General features: G+C 34.1%; 2 protein-coding genes and 4 long non-coding RNA genes across 7 annotated transcripts; all 6 read right to left on the reverse strand.

Moving 5' to 3' along the window:
- Positions 1-2,983: 2,983 nt before the first annotated feature.
- Positions 2,984-4,023, reverse strand: LOC120189557 (structural maintenance of chromosomes protein 6B-like). Its single transcript, XM_039192812.1, has 3 exons — positions 3,664-4,023; positions 3,447-3,558; positions 2,984-3,357 (listed from the first exon to the last, which is right to left on the reverse strand). Exons 1-3 carry the CDS (start codon positions 3,829-3,831, stop codon positions 3,317-3,319), a joined length of 321 nt encoding a protein of 106 aa, XP_039048743.1. The 5' UTR covers positions 3,832-4,023; the 3' UTR covers positions 2,984-3,316.
- A 132-nt stretch (positions 4,024-4,155) lies between these two features.
- On the reverse strand, positions 4,156-5,612 carry LOC120189608 (structural maintenance of chromosomes protein 6A-like). The gene is made up of 4 exons (XM_039192843.1): positions 5,485-5,612; positions 5,320-5,395; positions 4,435-4,509; positions 4,156-4,314 (listed from the first exon to the last, which is right to left on the reverse strand). Exons 1-4 carry the CDS (start codon positions 5,529-5,531, stop codon positions 4,156-4,158), a joined length of 357 nt encoding a protein of 118 aa, XP_039048774.1. The 5' UTR covers positions 5,532-5,612.
- Positions 5,613-13,042: 7,430 nt separating this feature from the next.
- Positions 13,043-18,068, reverse strand: LOC120189483. 2 transcript variants are annotated; one of them, XR_005522523.1, is made up of 10 exons: positions 17,946-18,068; positions 17,793-17,843; positions 17,658-17,707; positions 17,314-17,442; positions 17,112-17,201; positions 16,952-17,014; positions 16,797-16,866; positions 16,505-16,690; positions 15,825-15,882; positions 13,043-13,148 (listed from the first exon to the last, which is right to left on the reverse strand). It is a non-coding gene; the product is annotated as an uncharacterized LOC120189483 (long non-coding RNA). The 2 variants fall into 2 exon arrangements; XR_005522524.1 differs by lacking the exon at positions 13,043-13,148 and having other exon boundaries at positions 15,824-15,882.
- An 896-nt stretch (positions 18,069-18,964) lies between these two features.
- Positions 18,965-20,066, reverse strand: LOC120189485. The gene is made up of 3 exons (XR_005522526.1): positions 19,755-20,066; positions 19,154-19,323; positions 18,965-19,055 (listed from the first exon to the last, which is right to left on the reverse strand). It is a non-coding gene; the product is annotated as an uncharacterized LOC120189485 (long non-coding RNA).
- A 1,158-nt stretch (positions 20,067-21,224) lies between these two features.
- LOC120189484 lies at positions 21,225-22,928 on the reverse strand. Its single transcript, XR_005522525.1, has 5 exons — positions 22,551-22,928; positions 22,356-22,468; positions 21,771-21,845; positions 21,438-21,519; positions 21,225-21,348 (listed from the first exon to the last, which is right to left on the reverse strand). It is a non-coding gene; the product is annotated as an uncharacterized LOC120189484 (long non-coding RNA).
- An 842-nt stretch (positions 22,929-23,770) lies between these two features.
- LOC120189486 lies at positions 23,771-24,469 on the reverse strand. The gene is made up of 3 exons (XR_005522527.1): positions 24,171-24,469; positions 23,955-24,048; positions 23,771-23,865 (listed from the first exon to the last, which is right to left on the reverse strand). It is a non-coding gene; the product is annotated as an uncharacterized LOC120189486 (long non-coding RNA).
- Positions 24,470-25,052: the final 583 nt, after the last annotated feature.

Consider the following 25,052-nt stretch of genomic DNA (forward strand, 5'->3'; position numbering starts at 1 on the left):
TTAGTAAAGTTATAAAGATATAATAAAGACTGGTAATCAGAGATAAGTTTAAGTGATAGGAAAAAAGTATATGAACATGAATGAAAAGATATGTTTTTGTCGATATGTACAATGAAAATTCGAGGATGAATTTTCTTAAAAGGAGGGGAGATTTGTAACATCCCAAACTATGGGTTAGTGACCAAATTGTAAAGTTTCAGAATTTGGTGACTAAAGTATAAGAATGGATTAGTTCAGTGATTTATTTGGAAATATTTCCTAAAAGTTGTTAGTAAATATTAAAGGAACTAAAGGGTAAAATGGTCATTTGATCATTTAAGGAATTAAAAAATGTGCTAGTGTGGATATATATTTACACGTGGGAAATGAGGGAAACAAAGTTTCCAGAATTCTCTTCTCCTCCTTTCTTCTTTGTGCGTGAAGCTCCAGCTCAAAGGTGAGTTTCTTAATTAGTTGGTTATTTGTTGAATTAAAAGTTGGGTTATGATTCTTAGGTGATACTTAAGCTTAAGGAAAGCTTAAGTTATTTTAAAATCAAAAGATAAATGAGTTAGGGAAGATTAAAGATTTGGAGTTCTTGAGTGAATTTCCATAATGGAGTTGATAAGTTAAATTTGAAGCTAAATTTGACTTGTCATCAGCTTAATTAAGAAGTATTAAGTGTTAGAATTGGATTTGAAACATGTGGAAAATAGGGTATGATTCTTGAAATTCCTAAAGAGGAGAGGATATTAAGGTTAAAGATGAGATAAATGAATATTAATGAGTTTAAGTATGTATATGAAAGTTAGGAATATGAAAGGGGTTGAAATATGAAGGATTTAATTTAAAAAGAATGAATTTTCGGGTTCAAAAAGAGGTTCTGGGCAGAGTACATCGATGCACATTCATAGTGCATAGATGCATCAAGGTTAAAACCCAGAAATTTGTTTAAAGGTGTATCGATGCATTGGTAGTGCATCGATGCACTCTTTTAAAATAAATACATCGAATGCAATTCGTGCATCGATGCATCCCATTAATAAGGAAACATCGAATGCAATTAGTGCATCGATGCATAAGGCATGCATCGATGCATCCCAGTAATAAACAAATATCGAATGCATTTTATGCACTGATGCATCAGTAGTGCATCGATGCATACCTTCATTAAAAGATGAAATTACCTTTTCTCTTAGTCTAAAGAGTGAACCATTAGAGTATATTAGTTATAATACTAATATAGATCTATGTATGATGATGTAGTAAAGGATTATAAGCGAATCAAAGCAAAGCTAAGGTGAGTGCATATGCATAGAATGATTATGTTAGTATATTCAGTTCTAGACTTGCGATAAGTCTAGATTTAATATTTTGATACATGATTCATTCAATATTATGAAACATGATATGAATTCATACCATATGCATTATTTGATATGCTTGAAATGAACATGCATGAAAAGTTACATGTCTATGGGATATACTATGGGAATAGTGGTAAGTCTATTTTCCATAGTAGAGCTTATATAAATGAGTGTATGTGATATATATATTATTGCATATGTTACATGAATTGTGTGAATACATGTTAGTGAAATAAGCTATGTGAACTAGTATAAATAGTATATGTGATTACATAAGTTATATGATATAAACATGTGATATAAGATATAAGCTAAAGAATAATAGGATATGAGATAAGACAGACATATGTTGTTATAAGAGACATGATATGAAAAATAGGAGAAAAGGAAAATATGATATGTGAAAGTGAACTATATATATATATATATATATATATATATATATATATATATATATATATATATATATATATATATATATATATATATATATATATGAGTATGAGAAATAATATAAGCCATGTGACATGATCTATATGATTACATGAATATGCAATATGTGATACATGTGATATGATATGAAATATATGGTTACACATACATGTGGTATGTGACAGAAGAGAAAGAACAAGTGATATGAAATGTTATAAATGATAATGCCCATGTTATGTGATATGAGAGCTAGGGGTATAGTTGGCATGCCAAGAGTCGAGGTTTTACCTATGTCTTTCGAGACATATGGACAGTATACTTATGTTCTAAGGAACATATGGACAGTTTACCGAGGATCTTTATGACCTCTGGACAGTTACCGAAGATCTTTATGATCTCTGGATAGTTACCGAGGTCTTTGTGACCTCTGGATAGGTCTTTCGGGACATTTATATGAGCTGTGGTGACAACATAGTGGTGCACAACCTCAATAGACTCACATATCTACAGTTCTCACAAGTGCACATGGGCTAATAAGAGATAACATGGAATGTACTGTATATGATATATGTGTATTAGTGATTATTGTATATGCTATAAAATATATGATATGATCTTAATTGATCATATAAACAAGAGAATAGAAATATGAAAGGTGATAATATGATAATGATAGGAAAGAAGATAATTATATGTATGCGTGAATATATATATATATATATGAAAGGTGCATAGTAGGAATTATTACATGTATATGTGAGTATGATGCTCGTATGTGATATGTTAGTAGAAATTGTTCAAGCATGATTACGAGTTAGAGTTTTATTATATGTTTTATGCCTCACTAAGTCAACGACTTGGCGTGTGATTATTTCACACGTAGGTTACAGAAGTGAGAAGAGTAAAGAGCTAAAAGGAGCAAGACAAGTCAACATTTTCCTTACAAAGTTTCAGGTCAGAAAATAGATGATTTAAATGTGTATATTAATCTGAATATAGTTAGCATGTACTAATTGATTGAGTTGAATATGCTCTGATCGATTTTGGTCAATTTATGTAAATACACAGTTTTTATTTTAATGAAAGTTTTAAATTTTTCTTTGAATTTGGTAAGAGTCAAAGTTTGAAAAGTCAATGTGACACCTCAAACTCGTATTCGGGTCGGATACAGGTTGAGGGTGTTACACTCTAAGCGACACTTTCACTCTCAGGACAAATGTTAAAAAGTCTTTCTATAGCTCTCCTGCAACGCTGCAAAATATAACATGGGCTACAATTGGTTAGTATATCTAGAAAGGCATAATTATCAACCATACGATTCTTTTTATTCTGCCTCTGCCTCTGCCTCATTGATTTGAGGAAGAACCTTTTCTTTCATAACATATTCGTAGTGGACCCTATTCTGAAACATAAACTTCAATTTCTAAATTCAAGTTTCCACACGATAATTGTAGAAGTAAATGAATAAAAAATTAATGGAGCAAAAGGTAGACTGCTTCTGCATTATTACTCTCTTTCTCTCTCTTTGTTAGTTCCTCCTATGCTTCCTGAAAAGCTTCAACCTCCTCCTTTGTTGATTCTATGATACACATAGGGAGTAAATTGAATCCAAGTAAAGCCACATGAAAATTTGAACTAAACATTAACTATAGTTTACTAAAATAATACCCCCAAAATCTTCAAATGATAAATCAAGAGTTTTGGTTTTTTCTTCTGCTGCATTAAACTTCTCTTTAAGCTTTTCTAGCAACGCCTCCTTCTTGATCAACATTTTAGCATCCTAAAGACGATTCAATGAAGAAGATATCATTAGAAAAGGATTTTAACTTACTGAAATACAAGTATAAAACCAAGGTTTGTAAGCCAAGTCAGTCATGGAACAAACTAAAATTTCTTGAAGAAGTTCATTAGTAGTTGACTCAGGCAACACAATAGCATCAAGAGCATGTGACTTCTGCACATCCCCCAGTTTCATTCTCTTAACCATGAAATCACTCTCCACATCCAAGCGGCTTTTCTGCATAACACAAGTGAAGCATTGATCATAGGGCATACTGGCATATATTAACCCAAAAAGAGATACAAACAACAAAGAGAATGATTAAAAAGATATGCTTAGGGAAGATGAAGGGAATTCTTGCCATCGGTAATTATCACACCCACGAGCCTATACAATGAATTAAGGCACACAGAGTCGGTGACAACAACACAATTTTACTTTTAAAGGTAGGCATTATGTGCCAGGAAACACGTTTTTTAGACTAGTATTGAGCTTGAAAAAGAATTTTAAACAGAATGAAAAAAATTACCACATCTACCAAAACATTGAAAACAGTAGGGTTATCATAATGTAAAAGAGATTGAGCAGCTGGTTGGTTCATCTGAGCCGAAAAGTAATTAAATCTTGCCTATGTATAACAATCAAAAAGTAAAAAGGAGCCCAAATTGGATCAATAGGAGGCACAGTAAATGCACGGTGATGCCTTTCAATTTCACGTCGAAGGCGTAGCACTCCATCCCCACCAAAAACTGTAACCTGTCCAAGATTAGAAAATCAAGTTCAAAGGTGACCTTAAAATATTTAGGGGAATAGAAAAGCACATCATCCTCATCTTTCATATAAAACAAATAAATAAATAAAAAGAGTTGCCCAGACCCTGTTGGCTTGATGTAGACGAAGCTCACGAATTTGATGATCAATCTCAAGCTGCTTTTTTTCATGGTACTTAATCTATAAAAGGAAAAATGGATCAGTGATGTGAAGATCTTCAAGAAGAAACTATTTCTATAAGCTAAGAGAAATAAATCCTGAAATTGCAAGAACTTACCCTGCAAAGAAAAACAGCAACAAAGTTAATTTACATATGTCAAAATTACTATCCATACAAATTGCGCATGCAAAAAAAATTGCTTTTTTTATTTAAAAAAAACATGTCAATAATTTAACCTGAGAATGTCCCACATAATCTTGGAATGTTATAATGTTGGACCTTTCATTTCCATGATCACTTATCCTCTAAAACCTCTTAACATCTAAACTAACTCCTCTTCACAAATTGAACATGTAAAATAGGATTTAAAAGGAAAATTAACAGCAGTCATAAGTGCTCGAATATAAAGTTTGAACCAATTATTATCTTGAGAATGTTTGGTATATTTGGCATGTTATAATGATGTACCTTTCAATTTTCCATCACTTATCCCCGAAAACCTTTACCATCTAAACTAAAGCCTCACCACAGAAAATGAACAAGTAAAAAAGATTTTTTTTTAAAAAAAAGGATCACTGCAGTCAGAACTCAGAAGTAATCAGATATAAGAGTATTTTGAAGTAATAGTAACTTAACTTGATAAAGGAACCAGGCCTTTTCATTTTTCATGACCATTCTAAATGTTTACCGCCTAAAGACACCATAACAGGTTATGTTTTGCATATACCTAGGGTTATATTATAAAAATCATAATTCAAAACCAAAGAGTCAAAATGGAAAAGCAAATTCAAATTCATATAAATTTTAATAATCTCTAACCTTCCCCATACGTCTTCATTAATCTTCTTCATTGCATCCATTTCTTCTGAGAGATGTTCTGATGAAGTATTTTCCTCATCCTTCAAACTGGTAAGAATATTTTAAGGGTCAAAGAGATCTAGAATAACTAAGTGGTAACAAGGGCATATGAGCAAGGAAATGAAAAATTGAATAACCTAGAGAGCACTGTTTTGATAATATTAACCAGGGATTTAAATAGCATTCGCGGTCACGTTTTCGGTCACATCGCGTTTATCGTGGTTGCGGACATAACGGATGTCATCGCGGTCACTGCGGGTGTCACGGTCATGAATTTTTTTAAATTTTGCACAACTTATCCTAAAATATAATAAAAATAATTATAATTACAATGAATAATTTTAATGATTTTTAGAATGTTTTCTAAGCGAAAATGATATATATATATATATATATATATATATATAGTTTAACCAAATAGAAATTAGGACTAAATTAAATAAAAATAAAAGTTTACATTTTAAACTAAGGATTAAATTATAAATTCTAAAAGGTGAGAGGGATGTCAAATTAATATATCCTTTAAAATTATATTTTAAAAATTATTTAAAAAAATAGAAAACTCAATTCTTCAAATAATTTTAAAAATTATTTAAAAAAATCATCTCTAATTTGAAATCAAAGACAACTCATAACCCACATTACTCTCTCTTAAATTATAATTTAATGATTTAAAATTAAAATTAATTCCCCCTATCCAAATCCACTCCCACTCAAATCAACTCCCTACCCCCTCTCACGGCAGAGCCATCTCTGTCTCTCAACTCCCCCTCAAGTCAATGTATTAGCTAAAATCAACTGAATCCCGATTCATCAAGCTACTGTAGCTAAAGGAATTAACATATCTCAAACAAAAGCAAAAAACCCAGAAAGCATAATCAACAAACAATGCAAATTAGAGCTTCAAAAAAATGGAGGAAAGTGATAGTACATACCATCTTGAAGAAGAAGATGAATGAGCAAATATGAGCATAAAAATGAAGACCCATTTACTTATCGACCAGCTCTCAACCAGTTAAAAAGCTTACTCACTTTCTCTGGCATTGCTTGTTTCTCTCTCTTTTTAATGTTTGCTCTATTTTGATGATGAGAGCAAGCTAGGGTAGTGGGTTTCTTTTATGCGAAAACTTGTGAATAACGAGAATAGCGTCCCGTTATCGACGCTATTCACTGTTAAACGTTAAATAGCGGCCGCGACAAACCGTTATTGATGTGATTTTCTTACCCACCGCAATTTTCCCGAATATCGATTTCGGACAGCGGCACTACCGCGAAATAACGGCCGATATTGCGGTTGCGTTCCGCTATTTGAATCCCTGCTATCAACGGCATATTCAAGTATTTTTATTTGTTCCTCTGTTTCTGATTCCTCAGCCTGCGGAGCAACAAAAGAAAAACCATGAGTCTTACCTTCCTCCGAAGTATAACAAAATTAAACAAAACATTCACCAGCCACTTTATATTAACAGATCAAACTAATCGTTTAACAACTAGATAAGGAATAATAAACAAAATAAGGATCCAAAAAAATAAGCAACATAGTAGAGCTATTTTCATCTGGATGGAGAAGGTTAGTCTATAATACACTAAGGACGGCCCCAGTTTAACAGTTCTATGAATTAGTACATCAAAAGGCAAAGTTTCTAAAACAAAACACCTTTCACGCTTACAATTGTTGAATATAAGAACAGAAAAGCATTAATCACAAAACTTTTTATATTGCTACCAATTGAAAAGGTTAAAAAGAAATAGAGATAAATTTTCAAAAACATTGTATCAGATGGAGGAAAATGGCTTCCGTATTTCTATATTGCATGACTAAGCCCTACTAGAGTGTACTCTTTTAAAGATGTTAACAAACACGTATTTTTCTAAGTTATTACATGCATAAAAATAACCATATTTCTAATTGAACTCAGAATACATATGTTCTTCACAAAATATCAAATTAAAACGTGCACACAATACATGAATATTATGTAAGAATAAGCATACTTTAACATATATGTTATTTCAAAATGAATGATACCTCATCAATAGTCAAAAAGAAAACACTAACAAGTCAAGTTGAAGAAAAAACCATGAAAGGCATGTGTATTTCTAATATGATTATCCAGAATATCATGGACTTGTTCTTCAAGCATCCTAACATCATTCAACATCTTGTGGATTTGCTGAGTGCCACGACGATGCTTTTCATTTCTTGCCTATAATGAACAAGAGATGAAAATTCAGAAATTCAAAACAATCAAACAAACAAAAACTTGAACGTAAAATTATAAATAATATGGTCAGACCAATGATTACACAACATACAAATAAAAGCTTACACATGAATTCTATGATATCATGATAGAACAATAAGTAGACAAAAAATAAGAAGGAAAGAGTTTGTTACGAAAACTCAAAATTCAGCTTTTATCTGTATTTAACAGTGACTAAATCAATCGAAATAAACAGTCTTACAATATTTGCCCTCAATTAAAAAAAGAAAAAAAATGATAATAAGCCTAGCAAAAATGCTAAGGAAATTAAGTAATCACCGAAAGGTTGATGTACAACATAAGACTTGTGATTCAACTTGTCTTTAGAGAAACAATGATGGGGAGCAATTAATGTACCAAGCAAAAAGCATCCTGCAATTCATCTTTCCTTCTTCTAACTTCATATGTTTTTCCACCAGAGAAGCAACTTGAATTTTCTTCTTTGAAAGGCGTCGTCCAACTTCTCCAATTTCTCCTTCAAATAATAAAAATTTCCATGATCAATGAATGAGAGCTAACTTTTACTAGCTAACAAAAGGGGAAAAGACAAAAGAAAACAATAAGCATTCATTATCATAACTGGGCAAAATATGGTAGTCTAACCACCAATAGTATATGAAAAGTCACAAATAATATAACTGCTCAGTCCATGAGTTATTACTTCTTGACGGACAATAGCATTTACCTTAATCCCACGGAATGTGATGCTAAGGACTACAACCCCAAGTCCCTAACTCAAAAAAGGAAAAAGAAAAAAACACTCACCATGAACACGCCAAACTCATCCATAGCTCAAAATGGGGCTTCGGTCCTATCATGAAGAGCCAGCGCAAAGCATAATGTTAAGAAGAAGCGCTCCCTTCCTAGTTAAAAAATCATCATTGTAGTACTAGAGTTCAACATTAATCAATTATGAAAATGTCAGACTCTTCTAACCTCTTTAACTTATAGATGATTTGGGAGTAAAAAGTTCCCAAAAAGATATCAAATTTATTTGGATTAAACAATAGCCATTAAGCCACATGTAGATAATTTTATGTAGTGATGACATTGAAAGCCAGAAAAACAAATTCTAAAGAGTTTATGGGACGAGAAATTTAAAAACTTTAAAGTCCCCTTGTATCACGAACGACAGTTTAACCTGTTAAACCAAATGTAATCAACAAACCCATTGTAAAATACTGAGTAGACACAACTTAGGACTTTAAAAGGGCATAGTGACCAGGCGAAATGCAGAAGTAGCGAATTGTAAGTACGGCCAAAAGAACAAGTAGAATTTAGATAGCTTACCTTTATTGAAAGGGTCTTTTCATCATAATTAACATTAATGTGTCTGCTGACACCTTTCTTCCCCAAATGGCCATTAAATTTCATTGTACCCAACAATGAATAATAAAATAAATAATCATAATAAAAGAAAATTAATAATTACAAGAAACATGATACCAAGTCAACTTCCGTCTTAGCGCTTTACATTGAAATTTTTTCCTACGCAAATTAAGAGCATTTTAGCAAGCCTGCAATATAACAACCAAAGCAGAAGGAAAAAAGCTAAGAAACTTCTAGCAACCTTAAAAAAGCCTTGAGGTAAGGCACTAATAATTTCTTTCAGAATTCATAATTAGGAGAAATGACATTATAATGAAACAACTATCAAATGCCATATAACCTACAAAACAGTCGGAAAAAGATTCACATCATAATTCAGAATTCCAAATATTAGAAAAGATTAGTTGAGATTAAAAAATAAATAACTCTATTAAGGTCTTTCTTGACCTTAATCTCTTTCAAGGTTCTTTCTCAAAATACAGTTGGAACAAGGTTAGCCAGACCAAATGTCCAATTCATGGCAAATTGAACAACAGTGGAACTTACATCTAATCTTTCTTGAAAGGCTTTTTAAATATGCAATTTCCTGGATTGTAAGGCTGATAGCTTAGCTAAGAAAGGGATAGGTTGATTGTAAGGCTCTATCACTGGATTTTCTGATCCGGCGAGGAGGTCTAGTTGAAAGTAGTTGTTAAGTTTTATGTGATGTAATTTGGTGTAGTGTTTAAATCTTATGTAAACTTTTATTATTAATAAAATTTTTAAGGCGCTCTTTTTCTCCTTCCGCTGATTAAGGAGCTTACCCCTAAGCTCATTTAACCAAGAAGGGGGTTTTTAACGAGGCCTTCCAATCTTATCAAAAAAATATGCAATTTCCTAAAATTTCTATGCTCTTTCTCCAGATACAATATCCTAAGATCATCAATCGGTTCTCTGAATATCTGCAGAAAATCAAAAGTTAAGATGAAATCCAACTGCAAACAGATATTAGGGTATTTTCAAAGTGAAACATCAAAAATTAACCACCCCATACCGATTGCCTTCATGCATAAGTCTCTGATTTTTGTACTTCCAAGTCTTCTAAGCGTTAATTTCACTCTAAGGAAGAAGCCTTTCTGCAGCTCTCCTGCAATGTTGCAAAATACAACATGGGCTAGAATTGGATAGTATATTTAGAAAGGCATAAATATCAACCTTACGATTCTTTTCTAATTCCACATATTCTGCCTCTGCCTCCTTAATTTGAGGAAGAACCTTTTCTTTCATAACATTTTCATACTGGACCCTATTCTGAACAAAAACTTCAATTTCTGAATTCAAGTTCTATACAATAGTTGCAGAAGTATAACATGGGCTAAAATTGGTTAGTATATCTTGAAAGGCATAAATATCAACCTTACGATTCTTTTCTAGTTCCACATATTCTGCCTCTGCCTCCTTAATTTGAGGAAGAACCTTTTCTTTCATAACATTTTCGTACTGGACCCTATTCTGAAACAAAAACTTCAATTTCTGAATTCAAGTTTCCACAAGATAGTTGCAGAAGTAAATGAATAAGAAGTTAAAGGAGAAGAAAGTAGATTGCTTCTGCATTATTTCTCTCTTTCTCTATCTCTGTTAGACTGTTAGTTCCTCCAATGCTTTATGAAAAGCTTCAACCTCCCCCTTTGATGATTTTATGATACGCATAGGGGGTTAAATTGAATGCAAGTAAAGCCACATGCAAAATTGAACTAAATATTAAATATAGTTTACTAAAATAATACCCCCAAAATCTTCGAACGATAACTTAAGAGTTCTGGCTTTTTCTTCTGCTGCATTATTCCTCTCTTTAAGTGTTTCTAGCAACGCCTCCATCTGGATCAAAATTTTAGCATCCTAAAGACAATTCAATGATGAAGATATCATTAGAAAATGATTTTTACTTGCTCAAATATAAGTATAAAAGCAAGGTTTTCAGTCATAGAACAAGCTGAAATTTCTTAAAGAAGTTCATTAGTAGTTGACTCAGGCAACACACTAGCATCAACAGCATGCGACTTCTGCACACCCTCCAGTTTCCTTCTCTTAACCATGAAATCACGCTCCATGTCCAAGCGCCATTTCTGCACAACACAAGTGAAGCATTGATCATAGGACATACGGGCATATATGAACCCAAAAAGAGATTCAAACAACAAGGAGAATGATTAAAAGATAAGCTTAGGGAAGATGAAGAAATTCTTGCCATCGGTAATTATTACACCCACGAGCCTATGCAAGGAATTAAGGCACACAGAGTCAGTGACTTCTGTGTATCCTTCCCTTCATGTTTCCTCTTTTTAAATTTAGTCGGGTCTTACGTTTCTGTCTATATACAGAGATTTTTACGCATGGATTTATTTGCAGGGATTACTTCCCATTACAAACGCGCATATGAAGACTGTTCAACTATTTATTTATTTATACATGCATTGCATTTTATCTTTATTTTTAATTTTTTGACTGCCGGAGGTCGTCCACGAAAGCTGTTCTCAACCTGGCGTTGGGGGCAGCCTACTACCCTACCTCCCCTTACCCCATTGCATATGGGAATAGGGTTTTGTTGTTGTTGTAGAGTCGGTGACAATGGCACAATTTTACTTTTAATGATATGCATTATGTGCAAGGAAACACTTTTTACACAAGTATTAAGCTTGAAAAGAAATTTTAAACATAAGGAAAAAAATTACCACATACACCAAAACATTGAAAGCAATAGGATTATCCTAATGTAAAAGAGATTAAGCAGTTGGGTGGTTCGTCTAGGGGAGTGAATGATCTGGTATAATCAACATACAAAAGAAAGAACCAAATATCAGAGAAACAGTACTCAAACATCAGTACTATGAAAAGAGTCTTTTTAAGAAAGTTAGAGTTCTCAAGCTTTCACCTTGGTCTCGAAAACCTATGTATAACAATCGGAACGTAATTATATCTTGCCTCCTTTGAACATTTTTTAAGAGCGCTAGCATCCTGAGAATTTATCACTGAATGCATTTAGCAACTTCCCAATAGCTTGTTCAACAGCAGGAACACACGTATCACCATCGACTAGTGTCTGCAGCACAATAACCAGAAAACTAACAACAATTGCCAGAAAGTTGTCAAGAAAACAGTGATACATATGGTTGTACCTATAGAAAATACTAAAAATGGAGAAACTTTCATAGGAAAAAACCTCTAGAATCAGAAGAGATCTATGTTCATACTAAAAACAATTTTTAAATGATTTTTCCAAAAAAAAAAAAGATACACATGGTTGTGTACCTACTAGGATGTACTCTTTTAAAGATGTAAACAAGATCGTATTTTTCTATGTTGTTACATGCATAAAAATAGTCATATTTCTAATTGAACTCAAAATACATATATTTTTCACAGAATGTCAAATTAAAACGTGCACACAATACATGAATATTATGTAAGAATAAGCATACTTTAACATATATGTTATTTCAAAATGAATGGTACCTCATCAGTAGTCAAAAAGAAAATACTAACAAGTGACGTTGAAGAAAAAACCATGAAAGACCTGTGTATTTCTAATATGATTCTCCTGAATATCATGGATTTGCTTCAAGCATCCTAACATCATTCAACATCCTTTGGAGTTGCTGAGTGCCACGGCGATGCTCTTCTTCAAGCTTAAACTTTTTATTTCTTGCCTATAATGAACAGAGATGAAAATTCAGAAATCAAAAACAATCAAACAAACAAAAAGTTGAACGTAAAATTATAAATATTAAGGTCAGACCAATGATTACACAGCATACGCATAAAAGCTTACACATGAATTATAGAATATGATGATAGACCAATGAGCAGACAATAACGAGGAAAGAGTTCGATACAAAAACTCAAAATTCAGCTTTTATTCGTATTTAATCGTGACTAAACTAATCGAAATAAACTGTTGTGCAATATTTTCCCTTAGTTAAAAAAGAAAAAAAAACTGATAATAAGCCTAGCCAAAATGTTAAGGAAATCAAGTAATCACCGAAAGGTTGACGCACAACATAAGACTTGTGATTCAACCTGTCTTTTGAAATAACAAAGATGGGGAACAATTAATGTACCAAGTAAAAAGCATCCCGCAATTCATCTTTCCTTCTACGAACTTCATATGTTTTTTCCACCAAAAAAGCAACTTGAACTTTCTTCTTTGAAAAGCGTTCGTCCAATTTCTCCTGCAAATAATAAAAATATTCATGGTCAATGAATGAGAGTTAACTTTTACCAGACTAGTTAACAAAAGTAGTTAACAAAAGATGAAAAGATAAAAAAAACAATAGAATATGCAAATTCAACCAAAGTGTACAGGATGATTTTTTGGGTAACTACATCTTGGAGGAAAATATTACACATAACATAACTGCTCAGTCCACGAGTTATTGCTATGAGCAATGGCATTTGCCTTAATCCCAAGGGATGTGATGCTAATGACTAAAACCCCAAGTCCCCAACCAAAAAACGAAACAAAATCACCCACAATGAAAACGTCAAACTCATCCATAGCTCGAAATGGGGCTTCGGTCATATCATAAAGATAAAAGGGGCAGAAAATAAAAGGGGAAAAGATAAAAGAAAACAACCAATTCAACTAAGGTGTTCAGGCTAATTTTTTGGCTAACAGCATCCTGGAGGAAAATATTACACATATCATAACTGCTCAGTCCACAAGTCCCCTTTGACGGACAATAGCATTTACCTTAATCCCAAGGGATGTGATGCTAATAACTACAACCCCAAGTCCCCAACCCAAAAAAGAAACAAAATCACCCACAATGAAAACGTCAAACTCACCCATAGCTCGAAATGTGGCTTCAGTCATATCATGAAGAGCCAACACAAACAATATTAATCCGAATACTATGGGGGTAGATAGTTCGGCCTCTTACAAAGCTTCTTGGATATGGAAAGGGGTTGTGAAGAATTGTTGCTCCCATGACGAATTTGGGGAATGTTTGCGAAGTAACTTTCTGCTGAAGGCGGGCAATGGGGAATCAATAAGATTCTGGCATGACGTATGGTTGGATGGAGTTTCTTTGAAGGTATGTTTTCCTCGATTGTTCGCATTATCAATCAACAAGGAGGGGAAGATCGCCGATTTTAGGAAAAATAATTCGTCAGGTTGTTTCTGGGATATTGCCATGAGGAGAAATCTTGTCGATTGGGAGTTGATGCAATGGAATGAGCTTATGGCATTGTTGTATAATTTAAATCCTTCGTCATCGATGGATGATACTCTTGTATGGGGGGAGAAGGAGATGGGAGGTTTTCAGTGAAATCTTGTCTTGAATTTTTTTTGGAACCTCGTTCGATAGTTTTCCCTGGAAAAGAAATGTCTAGGCCGGTGTAGCTCCTCCTAGGGTTGAATATTTTATTTGGCAACTGGTTCACAAGAAGGTTGCGGTCAAGGTAGAGTTAATAAAACATGGGGTGCAAAGTATAGAAGATTCGTATTGTCCGTTCTGTGGGTTGGTTCAAGAAACGGTTTCTCATCTATTCTTTTCTTGCAAAGTGTCTTGGGGTTATGGACTAGCTTCTTGCGCCAGTGGGAGGTTTCCTTTGCAATTCCAGAGTGCCCTGTAGCCCTATTTTCAGTTTGGTTTGATCTTGTGCCACGTTCATGTGTCTGGACTCTGGACCTTCATCCCAAGAGCGGTTTTGTGGTCAATTTGGAAAATGAGAAATGATATTATTTTTAATAATAGGAAATTAGATTTCACTTATCTTTTCTATCAAGGTACAGAGTGGAATCATGGTTTTCTTCAAAATTTCCCAAATTGATGGTCTCTTTTGATAGTCTTGTGGGGGATCTGCCGCTAGTTGATCGTGTAGTGTTCGACGAAAAGATATCGCAAAACGTAGTCAATTGATCTCCTCCACCTACGGGTTTTGTTAAACTGAATGTAGATGGTGCTATGGATAGGTGGTGGTCGAAGGGAGGAATTGGTGGACTTATAAGAGATGAGAAAGGAGTGATGTTGGGTTCGTTCTCAAAACAAGTTGGATCTGATCCTCCTATTATGGTAGAATTGATGGCAATGAAGAGAGGTTTGAATTTGTTCCTGGATTCGGATTTGTCAGTGAATCAAAGGATTATTTTGGAGTCCGATAGTGCAGTGGCAGTGGAATGGATAAAAAATCTAGCTATCTCCACTCCGATGTTTCTATCTATTGTTAAAGATATTGCAGACATCGTGGTCAATAAAGGGGTCATTGTCCGGCATGTGGCCAGAGTAGCAAATTGTGAAGTGGATAAGCTTGCCAAACAAGGGATTGGTTGAATGATGGGGAATTAATTGGGTTGTTGTTTTTCTATTTTTGGGATTTCAGGAACATTAGGGACTGAATTTTGTTTGTAATTGGTTGATCATCATTTGAGTTAGTTTTGTTGTAGGGTATAAACATATTCATGTAGGTACTGCTGTTTAGCAATGGGTTGAGTGGGCTGCCACCGTTTTTGGGCGGTAGTATGATCTTATTGTACTTGGTTCTTATGCAATAAAATTTCGAAGGTACTATTTTCCTCCTTCCAATGTCCGTTGAGTCTTTGTTGCTTGACGGTTATGAAGGGGGTTTTAATGAGACATTCCTTTTTATAAAAAAAAAGCGCTCCCCTCCTTGTTAACAAATCATCAGAATAGAACTGGAGTTCAACATTAATCAATTATGAAAATTTCAGACTCTTCTAACCTCTTTAACTTATAGATGATTTGGGAGTATTCCCAAAAAGATAAAACATTTATTTGGATTAAACAATAGCCATGAAGCCACATGTAGATAATTTTCTGTAGTGATGACATTGAAAGCCAGAAGAACAAATACTAAAGAGTATATGGGACGGGAAATTTAAAAACCTGAAAGTCCCCTTGTATCACGAATAGTGTTGCTTGATGCATCTTGAGGCATTTTAACCTGTTAAACCAAATGGAATCAGCAAACCCATTGTAAAATTCTGAGTAGATAGCTTAGGACTTTAAATGGGCATAGTGACCGGGCAAAATGCATTAGTAAATTGTAAGAACGACCAAAAGAACAAGTAGAATTTAGATAACTCTACTAAGGACGAACCTTTTCTTCCAGAACATTTTCTTACTGGACCCTATTCTGAAACAGAAACTTCAATTTCTGAATTCAAGTTTCCACACGATAGTTGCAGAAGTAAATGAATAAAAAGTTAATGGAGCAAAAAGTAGACTGCTTCTGCATTATTTCTCTCTTTCTCTATCTCTATTAGTTCGTCCTATGCTTTATGAAAAGCTTTAACCTCCCCCTTTGTTGATTCTATGATACGCATAGAGGGTAAATTGAATGCAAGTAAAGCCACATGAAAAATTGAACTAAACATTAAATATAGTTTACTAAAATAATACTCCCAAAATCTTCGAATGTTAACTTAAAGAGTTCTGGCTTTTTCTTCTGCTGCATTAAACCTCTCTTTAAGCTTTTCTAGAAATGCCTCCTTCTTAATCTACATTTTAGCATCCTAAACACGATTCAATGATGAAAATATCATTAGAAAAGGATTACAACTTACTGGAATATAAGTATAAAAGCAAGGTTTGTAAGTCAAGTCAGTCATGGAACAAACTGAAATTTCATGAAAAAGTTCATTAGTTGTTGACTCGGACAACGCACTAGCGTCAACAGCATGTGACTTCTGCACATCCTTCAGTTTCATTCTCTTAACCATGAAATCACACTCCACATCCAAGCGCCTTTTCTGCATAACACAAGTGAAGCATTGATCATAGGACATACTGACATATATGAACCCAAAAAGAGATACAAACAACAAAGAGAATGTTCAAAAGATACTCCGCACAGACTTGAAAATTCTGAAATTCCAACTGGTGGAATCAATGCAGATTTACAGATACCAATGTAAGATTTATTCAGCTGCAGCCGAATACAACCATTATAAGTCAATTTTGCAAATATGAAATGATTCAGCAATTACTATCAAACTTAAGGGAAAACACACCTCCCCAACAGTTGTATCCTTCTTTCCACCACGGAAATACTTCACAGCAGAGCAAAGTATAATCTGCAGTCAAACTTAAGAGTGAGAAGATGAAGCAGCGAAGACATGACTATTATCTCAACTATTGTTCTGTTGTATTCGTTATGCACTTCAAGCTTACTTGCTGATGCTGCGGAAGAGACTGTATAGTGTTAACTATAGGTGATCTGAATGTCTTTGACAATGCAAGAGTCATATGGTCAATCCTCACCTGAAACATATCATTAAGTGTAAGGAACTGTAGAAGAAGTGACTGGTTAAGCACAATGTGTAAGACTAATGTATCAAGATCAAGCTTGGTATAACATTTGGAGAAAGTTTACTGTAATATTTTCTTAGGGAAGGCTTCATTAGGACACATCTGTGGATTGGTGAACTCCCCCTCTACTGATGTCAAACTGACATCACTTACAGTTTCCCTTAATTCTGCCTCAAGAATTTCCACCGCACTCCTGGAACCCGAAGAATGTTAAGGAGGTCATATTCATTACCAAATAAACTAACCACAATTTAAATACAAGTTATTATTTTGGTATCCCCTAGGAAAAATATTAAACCATGAAAAAAATTCCTTAACACTAACACAGACTCCAACGATGTTTCAGGAATATTAATTATAATGAAATGCATTGCTTGAAGTAATATTAAGTTGCAATGAAACACTAACCTACAAACAGAAAGAGCTTTCCGCATATCCCCAGATGCAGCTGCAACTTTCTGCTAATTTCAAGTAATTAGAATCTGTTGAAAGCAGATTAATTAAAGGAGGGAAGAGGCTTACAAAAGAAGTCATATAACTTACCCTGGCACAAAGTTCTAAAGCCTGCTGATGGAAGACAACATATGGAAGTACCTGTAGTAGAAAGCCAAGAAAACTCAAAAACATTGAATTTGCCTCACAAATCAAATTCAAAGTAATTCAGAATCATGAATGAAAATGGAATGCAGTAATTACCAGGAGCCTCCCCTGAAGTATTGAAAGGATTTGATCATTCGAGTAAGCACGGAAGGTTACAACCATAGGTTTGCCTAACATGTAGAAGTGGTAGTAGTTTAATAAAAACAACCCATATTGCATCATTGCAAGCACTAAAAACATGCATTGAATTTAATATCAGCAGATAAATAAAATGACAGTGAAAAACTCAAGACTAGCAAGTAAAGAACATAGAAAATATTTTTTTTTTGATAAGAAGATAGGCCTCGTTAAAAACCCCCTTCATGATTAATGGAACAAAAAAATGTTCCTTAGTCAGCGGAAGGAGGAAAAGGGTGCCTTAATAACCATTAATAAACAAGAGTTACATAATGTTTAACAACAGAACTCTCCCTTACAATAATAAACCCAAATGCTAAAAGAATCCATACACACTGAGAACTAACCGATACCGGCCTTAGCTAAGCTGTCAGCCTCAACATTAGCTGATCTAGGAACCCATCTAATAATACCATTTAGATCTCTTAACAAAAAACCAATATCTCTCACTAAAACTCTATAAACAACAGGACATCGATCATAGTTCTTGACCCACTCCACTGCTAGTTTGCTATCAGATTCAATAATAAGACGATCCTGAACCCTCGGAAGAAAAGATTCAAAGAAAGATAAACCCTTCTTAATTGCCAAAATCTCCACCAACAGCGGAGGACCTGGACCAGCCGCCTCTAGGAAAGAACCCTTCACCGAGCCATCCTCCAATCTAAGAATGCCACCCACACCACTTTTCCTCCAATCACCACTCACTGCTTAGTTGGGGAAACTAGGAAGATGCAGGTGACAAGTCACTAGTTTATAGTTGAATCGGTAACTAGTACACCCACAAGCCTATGCAAGGAATTAAGGCACACAGAGTCAGTGAAAATGGCACAATTTTACTTTTAAAGGCATTATGTGCAAGGAAACACACTTTTTAGACTAGTATTAAGCTTGAAAAAGAATTTTAAACAGAAGGAAAAAAATTACCACATCTACCAAAACATTGAAAACAGTGGATTATCAGAATGTAAAAGAGATTGAGCAACTGGGTGGTTCATCTGGGGGAGTGAATGGTCTGTTATAATCAACCTACAAAGAAAGCAGAACCATATATCAAGGAAACTGTACTGAAACATTAGTACTATGAAAACAGGCTTTTAGGAAAATTGGAATTCTCATCCTTTCACCTTGGTCTCGAAAACCTATGTATAATAATCGGAAAATAATTATATCTTAACTCCTTTGCACATTTTCTAAGAGCACTAGCATCCTGCGAATTTGTCACAATGAATGCATTTAGCAACTTCCCAATAGCTTGTTCAACAGCAGGAGCCCATGTTTAACCATTGAGTAATGTCTGCAGCACAATAACCACAAAACTAACTACAGTTGCCAGAAAGTCGTCAAGAATTACTTAATATGGAAACAGTGATACCTATTGTTGTACCTATAGCACAAACTAAAAATGGAGAAACTTTTATAGGAAAAAGCCTCTAGAATCAAAAGAGATCTATGTTCAGACTAAAAACAATTTTTAAGCGATTTTTCCAAAGAAAAAAAGAAGCTTCAATACAACTCATGCGAGCAAATGTTCTTTCACTATAAAATTACCTAAATTGCCCCTACCATTAACAGAGAAATCTAGTGAAAGGAAAATCTGTTCAGCATTCTGTAGCCAACACCAAATGAACAAGCCGATCTTATATTAACAAATAAAGATTTAGTTGTTTAGTTCCTAGGCATAAAAAGTGTGCTCAAAATTTTCTGTAGCAATTCTTCATCACTCACCACATGAGCCCCAATTGGACCAATAGGAGGCACAATAAATACACGGTGATGCCTTTCAATTTCACGTCGAAGACGTGGCACTCCATCCCCACCAAAAACTGTAACTTGTCCAAGAAAAGAAAATCAAGTTCAAAGGTGGCCTTAAAATGTTTAAGGGAATAAAAAAGCATATCATCTTCATTTCTTCATGTAAAACAAATAAATAAATAACAAGACCCTATTGGCTTGATGTAGACAAAGCTCACAAATTTGGCGCTCAATCTCACGCTACTTAAGAGAAATAAATCCTGAAATTACAAGAACTTACTTTGCAAAGAAAAACAGCAACAAAATCAATTTACATATGTCAAAACTACTATCCATAAAATTCGAAATAGTATATGGGACGGGAAATTTAAAAGCCTGGAAGTCCCCTTTTATCACCAACAGTGTTGCTTGATGCATCTTGAGGCATTTTAACCTGTTAAACCAAATGGAATCAGGAAACTCACTGTAAAATGTTGAGTAGACAACTTAGGACTTTAAAAGGGCATAGTGACAACTAACCAGGTGAAATGCATTAGTAGTGAATTATAAGTACGCCCAAAAGAACTAGTAGAATTTAAAATTAGCTCATATCTTACCTCAACTGAAAGTCTTTTCATCATAATAATATTAATGTGTTCGTTGACAGCTTTATTCCCCAAATGGCAATTAAATCTAATTGTACCCAACAAGAAATAATAAAATAAATAATCATAATGAAAGAAAATTAATAATTGCCAGAAGCATGATACATATTGCCAAGTCAACTCGCGTCTTAGAAGCCCTGCATCATGTTGAAATTCTTTCCTACGCAAATCAACAGAATATTGGCAAGCCTGCAATATAACAACATTAAAAAAAGCCTTAAAAAGCCTTGAAAAAGCTTTAAAAAAACCTTCTAGCAACCTTAAAAATGCCTTGAGGTAAGGCACCAATCATTTCTTTTAGAATTCACAATTAGGAGAACGCCATTATAATGAAACAACTATCAAATGCCATATAACCTACAAAACAGACAGAAAAGGTTCACATCACAATCCAGAATTCCAAATATTAAAAAAAGATTAGTTGAAATTACAAAAAAAATAAAAGAACTCTATAAGTATACAGGTTAGCCACCTAATTGTTCTTTCTTGACCTTAATCTCTTTCATGGTTCTTTCTTAAAACCCAGTTGAAACAGGTTAGCCACCTAATTGTATGATTGAGACAAATTGTCAAATTCAGGGCAAATTGAACACCAGTAAACTTACATCTAATCTTTCTCGAAAGGCTTTATAAGTATACAGTTTCTACGATCTTTCTCCGGATACAACATCCTAAGATCATCAATTGATTCTGAAAATCTGCAGAAAGTCAAAAGTTAACATGGAATCCAACTGCAAAAAGATATTAGGGTATTTTCAAAGTGAAATATCGAAAATTAACCACCCCATACCGATTGCCCTCATGCATAAGTCTCTGATTCAGTCTCTTCAGTTTGGCATCTGGTTTATCGGTTGTACTTCCATCCAAGTTTTCTAATCGTCAATTTCACTCTCATGACAAATGATAGAAGCCTTTCTGTAGCTCTGCTATAATGTTACAAAATATTACATGTGCTACAATTGGTTACCATATCTAAGAAGGCATAAAAATCATCCTTGATTTGAGGAAGAACCTTTTCTTTCATAACATTTTCATGGTGGACCCCATTCTGAAACAGAAACTTTAATTTCTGAATTCAAGTTTCCACGCAATAGCTGAAGAAGTAAATGAATAAAAAGTTAACGGAGCACAAAGTAGACCGCTTCTGCATTATTTCTCTCTTTCTCTACTCAGTTAGTTCCTCCACTGCTTTCTGGAAAGCTTCAACCTCCCCCTTTGTTGATTCTATGATACGCATAGGGGGCAAATTGAATGCAAGTAAAGCCACGTGCAAAATTGAACTAAACATTAAATATAGTTTACTAAAAAAATACCCCCAAAATCTTTGAATGATAAGAGTTCTGACCTTTTCTTCTGCTGCATTGATCCTCTCTTTAAATTTTTCTAGCATTGCCTCCTCCTTGATCAACATTTTAGCATCCTAAAGACGATTCAATAAGAAGATATGGTTAGAAAAGGTTTTGGATTCAATAGGAAGATATCTTGTAACCATTCCAATGCTAGGTCACTTTCAATAATCAAACCAGCACTTGATCGTTCCTATAACCATTTGTTATAAACATGTTTTAGCATAACTATATTTGGATAGAATTGCTGGGCACATGATATGGCAGTTCAATCGCATCCAACAACATGGAATTTTAAGTAATCAAATGATCGTAAATTCTTAAATTCAAGTTTTACGATTATATTCAGAATGAATTCAAGTTGAGAACAATCTTATATTTGAGAAGTGAACAAAATTCTTCAAGCAGAATTTGACAAGCACAATCTTATAAATCCATCTAAACGATGTAATTAGATTCACAGACCAAATTCAATTCTCACTCCCTTAAAATTGGTCCCTACGAAGACAATAATGAACATACCAAGTAACTTTTTAAGAAAGGATGAGACATGAAACAACATATGAAATTAGTTATCGACTTACATTTTAAATCCATCTAAGGTGAAAACCTCCAACACGTTCTGTATTCTTTAATCAAACGCAACAGCCCTTCCCCTGTTGTAATCTTCGACAAGAACTTGCCTCTCAGCTCTGACCTGAGAATACATAAACATACCAAGTAACTTTTTTAAAAAGGATGAGACATGAAACAACATATGAAATTAGTTATCAACTTACATTTTAAATCCATCTAAGGTGAAAACCTCCAACACATTATGTATTCTTCGATCAAATGCAACAGCCCATCCCCTGTTGTAATCTTTGACAAGAACTTGCCTCTCAGCTCTGACCTGAGAATACAAAAAATGTTAGTGCTACACATAAGCCTGCCGCAATAGCTTCTTTAGAGCAAGCATAAAAAAATATTCATGGACAAGCTCATTGCCTCCTGCTAAACTAACCAACCAGTAACCGCTGCATTGGATTATGATAAAAGAAATTTGAAAAGAAATAGGCAGAGAGGATGGTTAAAAAATAAATTTCCTAATAGCAGGATTTAGATTAGAAATTCATGATGAAAACATGAAATTACGACATCTACCAAAACACTGAAAACAGTAGGATTATAATTGTAAAAGAGATTGAGCAGCTGTGTGGTTCATCTGGGAGAGTGAATGATCAGGTATAATCAACCTACAAAGAAAGCAAAACCAAATATCAAGGAAACTGTACTGAAACATCAGTACTATGAAAAGAGGCTTTTTAAGAAAATTAGAATTCTCATCCTTTCACCTTGGTTCGAAAACCTATGTATAACAATCGGAAAGTAATTATACCTTGCCTCCTTTATGCATTTTCTAAGAGCACTAACATCCTGAGAATTTGTCACAATGAATGCATTTAGCAACTTTCCAATAGCTTGTTCAACAGCAGGACCCCATGTGTCACCATTGAGTAATGTCTGCAGCACAATAACCACAAAACTAGCAACAATTGTCAAAAAAGTTGTCAAGAATTACTTAATATGGAAACAGTGATACCTATGGTTGTACTTATAGAAAAAAACTAAAAATGGAGAACTTTCATAGGAAAAAGCCTCATGAATCAGAATAGATCTATTTGCAGACTAAAAACAATTTATACATGATTTTTCCAAAAAAAAAAAAAAGCTTCAATACAACTCCTGCTACCAAATATTCTTATACCATAAAAATCCCCAAATTGCCTATACCATTAACAGAGAGATCTAGAGAAAGAAAAATTCGAAAATCATTCAGCATTCTGCATCCTGCATTCTGTAGCCACACAATTGCACATGCAAAAAAAAATTGTTTGTTTGATTTTTTTATTAAGAAAAACACGTCATTCAGAAGTAATCAGACAGACCATTGGACATTAAAGAAAATTCGGAAGAAAATGAGTCAAACCTTGACAATCTTTCAAAACAGTGGAGCTCGTAGAGTCAGTAACTATAATAATGGTATCACCGAAAATATCTGGCTTAAAAGAATCAACTCCTCCATTGTTAATATTTACTTGAACAATACCATAACTGAGAATTGAGATAGATATCAGATATATCAAACAGATTACCCGTCACTATACCAAACAATTAAAAGCAAAAGAAGAAGAAGAATAAACCTGTAGCCAGTTTTTATAAACTCCTTCAACTTCTAAGCCCTTTTAGTTTCTCCGCCGAACGCTATACATAAAGCAGTTTGTATCGCGCTCTTCCCTCCGACACAAAAAACCAAACAAACAAACATGTCGCTCGTATCATATTCCAAGAAAATTATTAACATGAATCGAATGCACAATATATATACATATAGAGAGACAGAGAGATGAGATATGTACTTCCGTTTTGACCGGTAATGAAATTAACCAACTCGCCGAGTCCGATTTCAAGACTACTATGGCACATAAAGTTCTCCAACCTTACCCTTCTAACAGTTCCCGCCCCGGATCTTTGAGCGCCACCGGAGAAAACCCTAGAACTACTGATGGTTGTATACTAGGGTTTAGCGATCACCAATAACAATTCGCAAGAAACGAAAAAATTGAAGCTCCGAAAAGAGATCGTACAAAGAGACTTGAACTCGACTCTTCAGAAGGGATGGATTCGGGAGTGATCAGGGCGGGAAAGAAATAGTAAAATAATGCAATACTCGTGTCTATCTGACAATGAATTAACCCAGACCCAACGGGTCTATTTATTAATTCATCAAGATCAATTATAACCGTTGGGTACTTTAGAGTTTAAGGCGGTTTAGATGAAGTTGGGCTGCAATTGAGCCCTAACCTTATTTGAACAAAAACGACCTCAACAATGAGCCCTAGCCTTATCAATATAATATTGATATTGCAGAATAAAAATACATTATTATTTTTTAATGACACCAATCATCCTCAAACATCCTAAACATACTCCTAACATATTATCAACACATCAATTACATAAATAAACTTGTATGTTGAATTTGATTTCAAAAAGCAAAAAAAAAACACAATAAATGAAAATATATATATCCAGTGATTCGTTTTAGGCCATTGTTTATACATAACATGCTCCGACAACTATGTAGCACGGGTATGTCATCTTAATGCCGTATCTAGACTTGTAAACGAGTCGAGTCAAATTCGAGAATTATTGAGTTCAATTCGAAAACTCTAAAATGAAGCTCGATTCGGCTCGATAACTCGCGAGCCTAAAATTTTCAAGTAACTCATTTCGTTTCG

This window comes from Hibiscus syriacus, unplaced genomic scaffold (genome assembly GCF_006381635.1).
Source record: "Hibiscus syriacus cultivar Baekdansim isolate YM2019G1 unplaced genomic scaffold, ASM638163v2 tig00116958_pilon, whole genome shotgun sequence".
Classification (NCBI taxonomy): domain Eukaryota; kingdom Viridiplantae; phylum Streptophyta; class Magnoliopsida; order Malvales; family Malvaceae; genus Hibiscus; species Hibiscus syriacus.

Bases quoted from the DNA above. Each gene is read 5' to 3' on its own strand.
- LOC120189557 (XM_039192812.1), bottom strand. From the start codon at position 3,831: ATGCCCTATGATCAATGCTTCACTTGTGTTATGCAGAAAAGCCGCTTG. The intron at 3,559-3,663 runs GTTTGTTCCATG...AATCGTCTTTAG, and splicing joins AACTTCTTCAAGAAATTTTA to GATGCTAAAATGTTGATCAA. The intron at 3,358-3,446 runs GTATTATTTTAG...TGTGTATCATAG, and splicing joins ATCATTTGAAGATTTTGGGG to AATCAACAAAGGAGGAGGTT.
- LOC120189608 (XM_039192843.1), bottom strand. From the start codon at position 5,531: ATGCTATTTAAATCCCTGGTTAATATTATCAAAACAGTGCTCTCTAG. The intron at 4,510-5,319 runs GTATGGGGAAGG...TTCCTTTTATAG, and splicing joins TGAAGAAGATTAATGAAGAC to ATTAAGTACCATGAAAAAAA. The intron at 4,315-4,434 runs GTCTGGGCAACT...AATCTTGGACAG, and splicing joins GTCTACATCAAGCCAACAGG to GTTACAGTTTTTGGTGGGGA.